The 13598-nt window shown below is 37.8% G+C and overlaps 1 protein-coding gene across 1 annotated transcript in view; it reads right to left on the bottom strand.

The window, feature by feature from the left end:
* PATJ (PATJ crumbs cell polarity complex component) overlaps window positions 1-13598 on the bottom strand; it is a 358255-nt gene that overhangs the window by 222320 nt on the left and 122337 nt on the right. Inside the window, exon 22 of the mRNA XM_039255282.1 lies at window positions 13354-13528. Within this exon, the coding sequence (XP_039111213.1) occupies window positions 13354-13528 (175 nt within the window). The remainder of the gene's footprint in view (window positions 1-13353; window positions 13529-13598) is intronic.

Below are 13598 nucleotides of genomic sequence, written 5' to 3'. Positions count from 1 at the left end.
CATCGTAGTATTCAAGGAACAAGAGTTTGGCATATACTTGCCAATTACTTATCTAATGTCCTTTCCTCCTTCCTTACCAACACAACCTCTCCTTTATTCCAGGTGGCACTATGCCCAGCTTTAAAGAAAAACATTTTCTGGACTTCCTTTCAGCTAATGCTAACTGGGTGCTATAGTTCTGATATGGAAATACAAGTCCCCAGAGATTTAGAAAAACTCATTACATGGAGTGAGAATCATCTGGCAGGAGCCTTTCATTCTATGACCTTCCCTTTCTTCTTGCCTAGAAGGCAGAGATGATATTGGCAGTGAAGCATGCATTTTAAAATCATGAAGGAACAGTGACTAAAGCAATGCAGTAAAGACAGCAGAGAAGAAAGGAAGAAGGTGTTTAAGACCCTGGCAGATCACCTTCTTCAGGGGTTTTTAAAGAAAAAAAATTACAGCCCCACTTGGTTAAGTCACCCCAAGTGGAGAGTTTTATAAGCAGCTGAATGCAATCCCTAAAGGATACCCATGATTCTACCGACTTAAGTGAAGTCTTCATATTATCACATTATATTATTCTTTGCACATGTGCATAGATGTTCGCTGAATAGCTGTAATAGCAGACGCTTTCATATTTTGATTACCCTATGTAACCGTAACAAGGGTTAAATGACATGACTGTCATTTAATGGAGGCTTAATAGTCATTTCCTTTACAATTTTTTTCATCTGAATTGGTATCAAAATTTTTCCCCATGTAGTATAATCATTTTTTATTTAACAGCATCTTACTAGCCCATGCTATTGATATAATTTATCTGCCATCCCAGATATGATCTACTTACATTATATTCTGTTGTTCGGAATGTGGACATTACTGCAAGGAATACTGTTATGCTCTATTTTAGAATTCCCCTTTAAATAAATATTAACTGCAGATTAAAAATTAAAAACCCCCAAACCAAACCAACATTGAAACTTTCCTTCTATTTTCTGCTTTCCTGTATCCCAAATCATGATAGGTGTGATAATAAGTCATAAATATTTGGTCTAATCAAGGACACATCTTGGGGCTGGCTAATCTTTTCCAGAGATCTTGGAGGGCAAGTACTCTCATCATGCTCACTCTGCCACACTCTAGAGTGCCCCTGACTCTTGGAGGAGAGTTCTCCACGAGTCTGATGCCTGGTTTTCACAGCTCATATCCAGGGACACCCTTTGATTGCCTGGCTCCTGTGGATGAAGGGTCTTGCATATCTGGGTCCCACAGGACCATGGCAATCAGAGGACGCTTCCTGGTAGGCTACCATCACCAGGGGACTTCCAACACAGCAGACTGAGGCACATGCCTCAGTCTTTCTGTGAAAAAGATCACTTTGCTCATCCTGGGTCTTTGGACTAAGGGGCAGGCTTCAGGTCTGGCACACATCCAGTGCCCTACAATGTGGCTCTAAAGGAACATAGGCTGGGAACACCACCTTGGCACTTTCCCTCTGCTTTGCTCCAGCTGTCTAATGTCTCCACACAGGAGTTTATACACTCTTCTAGAGCCCCAGTTTTTGCAGCTGACACCCAAGGCACACCTCAGACTCCTTGTCTCTGGTGGCCAGTGAGGGTGAGGCTTACACATGTGGCCCCTCAGGATCATATATATCTGCATGCTTTTAAAGCTGCTGCCTGAGGGTCTGGCTTCTAGGCAGCCTGATTCTCCCCTTTTGGAAACTGACATCCTCAGTTGAGGCACATTCTCAACTACCAGGAGATGTTAAAAATACAACAGCCTGCTTGAACAAGCACAGGAATTTGGGAAACAACCCAATAGCTATGGTAGGGCTCAATGAAAAGTTTCAACTCCTACACAAGGCTACTCTTTCTAGACTGGGAGAGGTGGCAATTTCATCTACTATATAGAAACCAACACAGAAAGTCAAGAAAAATGAAGAAACAGAGGAATGTTCCAAATGAAATAAGAAAAACACCTCAGACTTGACACATCCCCAAAAGCAAGGGAATTAAGAGCAAAAATAAACTACTGGGACCTCATCAAGATTAAAAGCTATTACACGGCAAAGGAAACAATCCATACAACTAATAGGCAACCAACGGAATGGGAAAAGATAGTTACAAATGATGTATCAGACAAAGGGTTAATATCCAAAATCTATAAGGAACTCACCAAACTCCACACCCAAAAAAAAAACAATCCAGTGAAGAATGGGCAGAAGATATGAACAGACACTTCTCCAAAGAGGACATCCAGATGGCCAACAGACACATGAAACGATGCTCAGCATCCCTCCTCATCAGGGAAATATAAATCAAAACCACACTGAGTCAGTGTGTTTTGACTGACTCACGCCAGTCAGAGTGGCTAAAATGAGCAAATCAGAGGACTCTAGATGCTGGCGAGGATGTGGAGAAATGGGCACCCTCCTACACTGTTGGTGGAAATGTAAACTGGTGCAGCCCCTCTGGAAAACAGCACGGAGGGTCCTCAAAAAATTACCAATAGAACTCCCCTATGACCCAGAAATAGTACTGCTAGGAATTTACCCAAGGGATATAGGAATGCTGATGCACAGGAGCACATGTACCCCAATGTTCATAGCAGCACTCTCAACAATAGCCAAAACATGGAAAGAGCCCAAGTGTCCATCAATGGGCGAATGGATCTAGAAGATGTGGTTTATCTATACAATGGAATACTACATGGCAATGAGAAAAAATGAAATCTGGCCATGTGTAAAAACATGGATGGACCTTGAGAGTGTTATGCTGAGTGAAATAAGTCAGGCAGAGGACAAATACCATATGTTTGCACGTATAGGAGGATTAGGAGGAACTTAATGGAGGACCATGAGGGAGAAGAAGGGGGGAAATGATGGGGGAGGGGGAGAGGCAAACCATGAGAGACTTGAATGCTGAGGACTGATGGGTGGGGGGAAGAAGGGGGGAGATGGGTATGGAGGAGGGCACTTGTGGGGATGAGCACTGGGTGTTATATGGAAACCAACTTGACAATAAACTATTTGTAAAAAAAAAAAAAAAAGAAAGAGAGAGAGAGAGAAAGAGAGAAAGAAAGAAAAAGAAAGAAAGAAAGAAAAACACCTCAGAATACCTAAATGAAAAGGAGATAAGCAATATATCTGATAAAGAGTCCAAGGTCATCATCATAAAGATGATCACTGAACTTGAAAGAATGGATGAACACAGTTAAAGCTTCAACAAATACATGGAAAACATAAGAAAGTACCTAACCAAAGTCACAGAGCTGAAGAATGCAATATGTAAAGTGAGAAATACACTAGACATGCTCACTGGCTGACTAGATTTGACAGTAGGATCAGTCAGCTCAGAGACAAAACCAAGGAGTTCACCCCAATCAAAGAACCAAAAGGAAGAAAGAATAAGAAAAAAATTAAAGTAGCTTAAGGGATTTATAAGACAACTTCAAATAAACTAACATTCATTTTTTTTACAGGGCTCCCAGGAGGAGTTAAGAAAGAGAAAGAGGCAGGAATCTCATATGAGGAAATAATGGCTAAAACTCCCCTAACATGGGAAATAAAATAGCCATCCAGATCCAGGAAGCGCAGAGAGTTCCAAACAAGTTGAAACCAAAGAGACTCACACCAAGACATGTTATAATTAAAATGTCAAAAGTTAAAGACAAGGGAAGAATAGTAAATGCAGCAAAAGAAAAAAACTTTCTTAATATAAGAAACCCCTCCACTTCCCGCAATAAGATTGCCAGCAGAATTTTAAGCACATTCTTTATAGGCCACAAGGGAAGGGCATGATATATTCAGAGTGCTGTAAGAAAAACTTCAAACCAAAGATACTCTATCTGGCAAAATTATCATTCAGAATTGAGGGAGAGATAAACGGTTTTCCAGACAAGCAAAATCTAAAGGTGTTTATCACCACTAAATTGGGCTTACAAGAAATGTTACAGGGGCTTCTTTAAGCTGAAAAGAAAGAGTGCTAATTAGTAATGAGAACACATGTGAAAGAACAAATCTCATTGGAAAAGTAAATATATAATAAAGGTCGTGGTTTATTTATAAAGCTAGTATAAGGGCTAAAAGAAGAAAAATAGTAAAATAACTGTGATTACAATAATTAGTTAAGGGACACACAAGACAAAAAGATGTGAAATATAATATCAAAAACATAAAACATGGTGTGGGTAGTAAAAAGACTGAGCTTTAGAATGGGATCGAATGTAAGCTATTATCAACTGAATGTCGACTATTATAGATATAAGTTGTTACATCTAAGTCTCTTGGTAACTAAAAACCAAAAACCTACAGTAAATACACAAAACATTAAAAAATATAAGCAGACCACTGAAGAAAGTTACAAAACCACAAAGAAATCAAGAGAAGAAAGGAACAGAGAAAAACCACAAAAACAGACAGAAAACAATGAACAAAATGACAATAAACACATACCTCTCAATAACTACTTTAAATGTAAATGTACTAAAATCTCCAAAGACAAAAAGTAGCTAAATGGATGAAAAAATAAGACCCATCTACATGCTGCCTACAAGACTCCCTTCAGATGAAAAGACACACACAGACTGAAAGTTAAGTAATGAAAAAGTATATTCCATGCAATGGAAAGCTGGAGCAGATATACTTCTATCAGACAAAATAAACTTTAAAACAAAGATTAAGAGACAAGGGTGTTATATTATGATAAAAGAATCAGTTCAATAAGAGAAAATAACATTTATATATAACATAGGAGCACTTAACTATATTAAGCAAACATTAACAGACCTAAAGGGAAAAACAGTGTTACAATAATAGTAGGGGACTTTAATTCCCCATTTATATCAATGGATAGATCATCTAGACAAAAAAAATCAATAAGGAAACATCTACCTCAAATGACATGTTAGACCAGATGGATTTAACAGACATATACAGATTATACCATCCAAAAGCATTAGAATACACATTCTTCAAGTGTACATGGAGTATTTCCTAAGACAGATCATCTTGGGCCACAAGTTTTGTTTTGTTCTTTTAAGTTTATTTTTGAGACAGAGAGTATATGCAACACAAGTGGGGGAGGGGTAGAGAGAGAGGGGGAATCTAAAGTGGGCTCTGCTCTGACCCCAGAGACCCCCCATGCAGGGCTCAAACTCACAAACCCTGAGATCATGACCTGAGTTGAAGTTAGATGCTTAACTGACTAAGGCACCCAGGCACCCTCACAAAACAAGTCTAAATCATTTTAAAATATATATATTTTTTAACATTTTTGAGAGACGGAGAGGGATAGAGCATGAGCAGAGAAGGGGCAGAGATAGGGAGACACAGAATCTGAAGCAGGCTCCAGGCTCTGAGCTGTCAGCACAGAGCCCAACAGAGGGCTTGAACCCTTCAACTGTGACCCAAGCTGAAGTCGGATGTTCAACCGACTGCACCACCCAGGCGCCCCACAAGTCTTAATCATTTTAAGATGACTGAAATTAAGTGAAGCATCATTTTCAACTGCAATGGTATGAAATGAGAAACTAGAAAGTTCATAAATATGTGGAGATTAAACAATATTCTTTGACCCATTGGTTAATCCAAAGAGAAATAAAAGAGAAATAAAAAAGAAATAAAAGAAATACCTTGAGATAAACAAAAATGGGAATTTAACATACCGAACTTTATGTGATACAGCAAAAAAGCAGTTCTAAGAGGAAAGCTCATAGCAATTAATGCCTACCTCAAGAAACAAGAAAAGCCTCAAATGACCTAACTTTACACGTGAAGGAACTAGAAAAACAAATGAAGCCCAAAGTTTTAGAAGGAAGGAAATAACAATGATTAGAGAAGAAATAAATGAAATAGAGACTAAAATGACAATAGAAAAGATAAATGAAACTAAAAGCTGGTTCTTTGAAAAGATACACAAAATTGACAAACCTTTAGCTAGACTAACCAAGGGAAAAAGAGGTCTCCTATAAAATCAGAAATGCCACTGATGCCACAGACATACAAAGAATCATGAGACTACTATTGAACAATTATATGCCAACAAATGAGACAACTTAGAAGAAACAGATAAATTCCTTGAAACATACAATCTGTCAAGACTGAATAAGATGGAAATAGAAAATCTTCATAGACCATTTACTAACAAGGAGATTGAATCAGTAACTGAAAACCTCCCAACAAACCAAAGTTCAGAACCAAAAAGACTTGACTAGTGAATCCTACCAAACATTCAAAGAAAATTTATTACCAATTCTTCTCAAAATTTTCCAAAAAATAGAAGAGGGTGAACTCTTCCAACCATATTTTACATGACCAGCATTACCTTGATACCAAAACAAGACAAAGATATTTGTATCTTTGAAGATGCAAAAATCCTCAACAAAATATTAGCAAACCAAATTCAACAATATATTAAAAGGATCATACACCATAATGCAGTAAAACTGATTCCAAGAATGCAAGTATGATTCAATCAGAAATCAATGTGATACAAGACATTAACAACATGAAGGCTAAAAATCATATGATCATCTCAATAGATGCAGAAAAATCATTTGATAAAATGTGACATCTATTTATAATAAAAACTCTCAATAATGCAGGTATAGAGGAAAGTACCTCAACATAATGTCATATATGACAAGCCCACGGCTAACATCACACTCAACAGTGAAAAGCTGAAAGCTTTTCCTTTAAGATCAGGAACAAGAAAAGAATGGCCACTGTTACCACTTTTATTCAAAAGAAACCAAAGGCATCCAAATTGGAAAGGAAGAAGTAAAACTCACTATTTGCAGATGACATGATATCATATATAGAAAATGCTAAAGACTCTATCAAAAAGATGTTAGAATAAACAAATTCTGTAGAGTTGCAGTATAAAAAATCAACATGCAAAATTCAGTTGTGTTTCTTTACACCAATACGAAGTATCAGAGAAATTAAGAAAACAATCCCATTCACAATTTGATCAAGAATAAAATACATAAAATTAAATTAACCAAGGAGATAAAAAACCTGCATACTGAAAACTACAAGATATTAATGAAAGAAATTGAAGGCACAACACAGTTAAATGAAAAGATATTCCATGCTCATGGATTAGAAAAATTATTATTTTAAAAATTTTTTAAAGTTTGTTTCTTTTTGAGAGAGAGAGACAGAGCACAAATGTGGAAGGGGCAGAGACAGAGGGAGACACAGAATCTGAAGCAGGCTCTGAATTATCAGCACAGAGCCCGATGTGGGGCTCAAACTCACGATTATGACCTAAACTGAAGTTGGATGCCCAACTGATTGAGCCACCCAGTCACCCCAGAAAATTAATATTTTTAAAATGTCCATACTTTCCAAAGTAATATACAGATTCAGTGCAACTGCTATTAAAATACCAGCGGTACTTTTCACAGAAATAGAACAAACAATACTAAAATTTATATAAAACCACAAAGACCTGGAATAACCGAAACAATCTTGAGAAAGAACAAAGCTAGAGGCAACACACTTCCAGATTTCAAACTATATTACAAAGCTATAGTAATCAAACAGTATGGTATTGGCATAAAAGGAAACACCTACATCAATGGAATAGAGTCCAGAAATAAACCCACATATAGATCATCAATTAATTTACAACAAAGGAGCCAAGAACATACAGTGGGGAAAGGATGGTCTCTTCAATAAATGGTGCTGGGAAAATGGCACAGCCACACACAAAAGAATGATACTAGACCACTATGTCACAACATACACAAAAATTAACACAAAATGGATTAAAGACTTGGATATAAGACCTGAGACCATAAAATTCCCAGGAGAAAACATAGGCCTTAGTCGTGATTTTTGCAATCTGACACCAAACGTGAATGGAACAAAAGCAAAAATAAACAAGTAGGACCACATCAAACTAAAAACTTCTTCTGTACAGTAAAGGAAACAATAAACAGAATGAAATGACAATCTACTGAATGGGATAAAATAATTGCAAGTCATATATCTGATAAGGGAATAAAACCAAAATATATAAAGAATTCATACAAGTCAATACCAAAAAGCAAACAATCCAATTTAAAAATGGGCTCAAGATCTGAAAAGACGTTTTCCAAAGAAGACATACAGATGATCAGCAAGTACTGGTAATGCTTAACATCATTAATCAGCAGAGAAATGCAAATCAAAACCACAATGAAGTACACTTTACACCTATTAGAATGGAAATTATCAAAAAAGCAAGAAATAACAAGTGTTGACTGGCAAAGATATGGAGAAAAGGGAATTCCTGCACACTGTTGTTGGAAATGTAAATTGATGCAACCCTATGGAAAAAGTATGGGGCTTCTTCAAAAATTTAAAAATACAATTACTATATGATCCATCAATTTCACTTCTGAGTATTTAGCTGAAAAGAAAGAACATATTAATACGAAAGATACATGCATTTCCACGTTCAGTGCAGCATTATTTATGATAGCCAAGATACAGAAACAGTCTAAGTGTCCACTGATAGATAAATAAAGAAATCATGGTATAAATTTTAAATGGAATATTGTACAGCCATCAAAGTAATGAAAACTCGTCATTTGAGACAACATGGATGGAACTTGAGGGTGTTATGCTAAGTGAAATCAATCAAAGATAAATACCATATGACCTCTCTTATATGTGGAATCTAAGACAACAGGGGTGCCTGGGAAGCTCAGCCAGTTAAGTGTCCAGCTCCTGATTTCAGCTCAGGTAATAATCTCACAGTTTGTGGGATCAAGCCCCACTGACAGCGCAGAGACTGTTTGGGATTCTCTCTCACTCTCTCTACATCTCTCCCATGCTCATGTACGCTTTCTGTCTCTCTCAAAATAAATAAACATTAAAAATAAAATAAAACAACAAAAACACAAGCTCAGACACAGAGAACAACTGCTGCAAGAGGCAGGGGGTGAGAGATAGGAGAAATGGGCGAACTGTTTCTGTTTTAGTTTATTATTTTTTTAATGTTATTTATTTTTGAAAGAGAGAGAGAGAAACAGAGAGTGAGCAGCACAGGGAGGGAGAGAGAGAGAGAGAGAGACAGACAGACAGACAGACAGATAGACAGACTCCAAAGCAGGCCCCAGGCTCTGAGGTGTCAGCAGAGCACAGAGGCCAACGGCGGGGCTCCAACCCAGGAACCACAAGACCATGACCTGAGCCAAAGTCGGACACTTAAATTGACTGAGCCACCAAGGTGCCCCTGTTTTGTTTGAGTTTAAATAAATTGAATAAATATTCTGATCTGTAGTCAGACACATTATCCATTGCACCACAGGTCCCCTTTAAATTTAATATTAAAACAAACACCAAAAAAATCCAGAGAAGTCAGTGGGGTGCAGAAGCACACTGTACACTAAATAACTCAGCTGGGTTCTACACCAAAATCAATGCAAAGTAGAAACTCTAAAATATCAGTTAGCACTTCAGGATACCCGTATCTAAAAGACTATCTTCCAAAAGAATCTATGCATTACTTAGAAAAGCTCCTGAGTGGCAATAAATAGTCACTTATGAACCTAACTCCATGGGACATACCTTTAAAGAATAAAAGGGGGGAAACATGACTTACAGGGACTCTTCTATTACCCGCTGAAATTTCACTATATCCTGAATCTATAGCAGCGAGTCTATGAAACAACCTACAAATGCAAGACTGATCTCTCAACAGTTAGGCTGAAACTCCTGAATGCCTATGCCCACATACGAAATCAGCTTGTTGAAGTTACTTTTGGAGAAAAAGAAACGAATGAGGTAGAAGTAAAGTGTTATCTTCCCTTTCTGAAAGTGCAAGAACTGGGTAAGACAGAATGGATGTTCCATTTTGACTTCTGCATAAGAAAGGGAGTGGTTTGGGAAATTTGTTTAGGTATTTTCCAATTCTACAGTTACACTACTATACCTTTAAAAATGCAGCCTCATTTCTGAATTCTTTGAGAGATTTAATTACTAACACACCAAACAGAAGAGAAATTTAACAAAATAAAGATGTCTCATTTGAAAAGTAATCTGATCATATATAAGTAGTCAAAATTAGGGACACCTGGGTGGTTGAGTCAGTGGAGCATGTAACTCTTGATTTCAGGGTTGGAGTCTGAGCCCCATGTTGGGTGTAGAGATTACTTTTAAAAAATTTATTTTTAATTTAAAAAAATATCAGGGGCATCTGGGTGGCTCAATCAGTTAAGCAACTGATTTCGGCTCAGGTCATGATCTCGTGGTTCGTGGGTTGGAGCCCCACATTGGGGCTGTCAACACAGAGCCTGGAGTCTGCTTCAGATTCTGTGTCTCGCTCTCTTTCTGCTCTTTTCCCAGTCACACCCACCCCCGCTCTCTCTCAAAAATAAACATTAAAAAAGTTAAAAATAAATTTTTTAAAAAGTCATAAAATTATATTTCTAAGCTTTCCAGTACTTCCATCTACAGCCATCCCTCCTGGTTACACTGCTCACACCGGGACACAAGAACAGACCTGTCAGCACCTCCCCTCTGAACACCGGTCCAGTTCTGCTGAATGAAAAGCCATCAGATTCCTCCAAGTAGCTGAGCCTATCTAAGCCTTTCATTTCCTTTTTTTGTTTTTCTTAATTTTTAATTTTATTTTAAGTAGGCTCCATACCCAATATGGAGCTCAAACTCAAAACCCTGAGACCAAGAGTCGCCTGCTCTACCAACTGAGCCAGCCAGGAGCCCCTTAGTCTTTTCCTTTACACTCAGAAAGGAGTTTGCTGAAGCACAGAGACCAACTTTTTGTGATATGAAGTTTCTATCTAACACTATAGTCAGAGGGATGCCTGCCTGGCTCAGTAGCTGGAGCACGTGACTCTTCATCTTGTGGTTGTGAGTTCAAGCCCCACATTGCGTGCAGAGATTACTTGGAAATAAAATCTGAAAAATAAATTAAATAAATAAAACTACAGGCAAAAGTCACAGGCTGCTGAACAGAGAAGTGATATCATTGTAAGACATTTCATACATCAACACAAAATCATTCTTGGACTAAAGTTTTAATAAAAACTCAAAGGCCAATAAATCCACCCTATCTCTCATCTCTGTTAGGCTTGGCCAACACCTCCAACTCCTTCCTTCTCCACTGCTCTGGTTTCTCCTTCAGACCTTGCTTCCATTCTCATACCTACCACTCGAGGCCCCTTTCCCTCCTCCCTGTCCTCAGGCCAAACTACCCATCACGCTCCACAGAATCTCCTTGAATTGTCTAGAAACTACTCCACACTCTGACCTCTTCACTAAATGTTCTCTCAATAGCTTCTGGTTCTCTGCCAGATACCACATTCAAGTGAATGATGCTCACTCTCTCACCCTGGGAAGTTGGAAGGTGTGGGGTGGGGAGCAAGATTTTTCTAAACTGCTTTCCATCATTAAGCCATTACTCTCCTACCCATGTTTCAAAAGTGACACCTCTACTTTTAATGTTCACATTACTACCACCTTATCACTCTTAAAATAATCTTTACCTAACTGACAAAAACATATAAAAAATTAGAATCTCTTTGGATTCCTACTCACAGGATACAAACAGCACTTGCATTTGTATTTTGATTTCATGGCTGGCACCTGTCTCTGTAGTTTAACTATCAAAGGTTAATCTCTCTAGGTATGCAATGTCTTTCTCTCTCTCTGCTTTCTCCAGGGACTGTGTTTAATCACTACCTTTCCAGCACCTACATATTTCTCTGCTGGATCTTTACCAGAAACACACACAATATGTTTATATATACATATATATAATAATATATATATTAAGTATGCATAACCCCTTCTTTACCTCAGTCCAAAAATACCCTCTATATAGATAACACACATTCTGTCTGTCTCTTTTCATGACCTGGATTTTGAAAACAGTAGTCTTACTGGACGTACTATGCCCAGTTTCAGATCTGTTCAATTCTCAACCCACTACTCTCTAATTTCTACTTTACTTAAATTATTCTATGCTTACCAAGAGCATCTGTGTGGCCAAACCCCATGTAAACTTTTCCATTTTATCTGCCCTGACCTCTCTGTAGACCGTAATAAAGGTCTGTGAAAACCTATGGTAAAATGTTCTCTTGCCTGGTTTCTATGACAATCTCTAGATTCATCAATTTCCTCCAACATTTTGTTCACGCCACGATTTTCTGCCTCCATTCATCCTTGTGATGTTTGCTGCTCTGTAAGACTCCAATTTTGGTCCCATGCTCTTCTGAGTATTTGAGCTTACCCTGGATGACTATTCAAATCCAGCAGTTTCTCCTGCACTTGATCTTGCTCCCAATTACCTACACCAGTATAGATCCCAACATGAGTCCCCAGAATCACGCACCTAATTGACTCCACTTCACTTTGTTTTCCTATGGATACTGGAACCCTCATCTTGTCCCACACTGAATTCGTTTCCCCTTCCAACCTGTTCATGCTCCTATAAACTGTTTTTTTAACTGAAATATAATATACAATGTTCTATTGGTTTCAGGTGTGTAACACAGTGATTCAACAGTTCTATACATGGTGAAATGCTCACCGTAAGTGTAGCTACCATCTGTCACCATAAAAATTATTAAAATATTATTAACTATATTCTTTATGCTGTACTTGTCTCTGTGACTTATTTATTTTATAGCTGGAAATCTGTGACTCTTAATCCCCTTCACCTATTTCACCCATCCACCTCTACTCCCCTCTGCTCCAGCAACTACCAGTTTGTTCTTGATGTTTATGAGACAGTTTCTGTTCATTTCCTTTGTTTTTTTAGATTCCACATATAAGTGAAATCGTAGGATACTTCTATTTCACTGTCTGACCTACCCCATTTAGCATAATGCACTCTAGGTCCATCCATGTTGTTGAGAACACAGTTCTTCATTTTTTTTTATGACTAATATTCCATTGTATATATACCACTTTGTCTTTATCCATTCATCTATCATTAGACACAGAGTTTGCTTCCTTTGCTCCTATAGACTTATGTTAAAGAATTAATGGCACCACAATCCATTTATCGTCTTAGTCCAGAGACACAAGTCGTCCTCAACTAGGTCCTCTCATCCTAACACACGTTATCAGTCACCAACTCCAAAAAATTCTCTCTTAAATCCACTCCCTCCTTAATTTGCATGCCTTGGTTATGTTGTTAAACTCTTAATCTCTTATTCTCTAAGCAAATATTCTATGTAATGCATTTTCCATACTGTAAGAGTACAAAATTTTATATATGGTTCAATTTTAAGTATGTGAGATTCTCATAGTAATTGTCTACTATACTGCATTTTTTATAAGAGCAAAAAAAAAAAAAGCAACCAAACTCCTTCATAATGCAAAAACAAAGATCAATGGTATCATACCATGCATCTGTGGTATATCTAGAAGACAGTGTCCCTGTGTATGCTGAGGTCTTGGAAACAACTCGAGTCCTGGGTAGTTGATACAAAGGCAAATCTTCTTGCTCCCTTCTTTGAGCCACAGCAGGAAGTTCAACAAGCAAGCCAGGACCTTGGGCATCATCTGGAATCATCATGCCTAAACAGCAAACCCAGATGACAGTGAACACAAGATGCTTTCATTTAGCCTTCATTCGTTCAACAAATAG

Source organism: Hyaena hyaena, unplaced genomic scaffold, assembly GCF_003009895.1.
Source record: "Hyaena hyaena isolate Hyena2069 unplaced genomic scaffold, ASM300989v1 scaffold_521, whole genome shotgun sequence".
Taxonomy (NCBI): Eukaryota; Metazoa; Chordata; class Mammalia; order Carnivora; family Hyaenidae; genus Hyaena; species Hyaena hyaena.
Note: the sequence above shows the minus strand (reverse complement) of the source record. Positions and strands in the feature narration are given on the sequence as shown.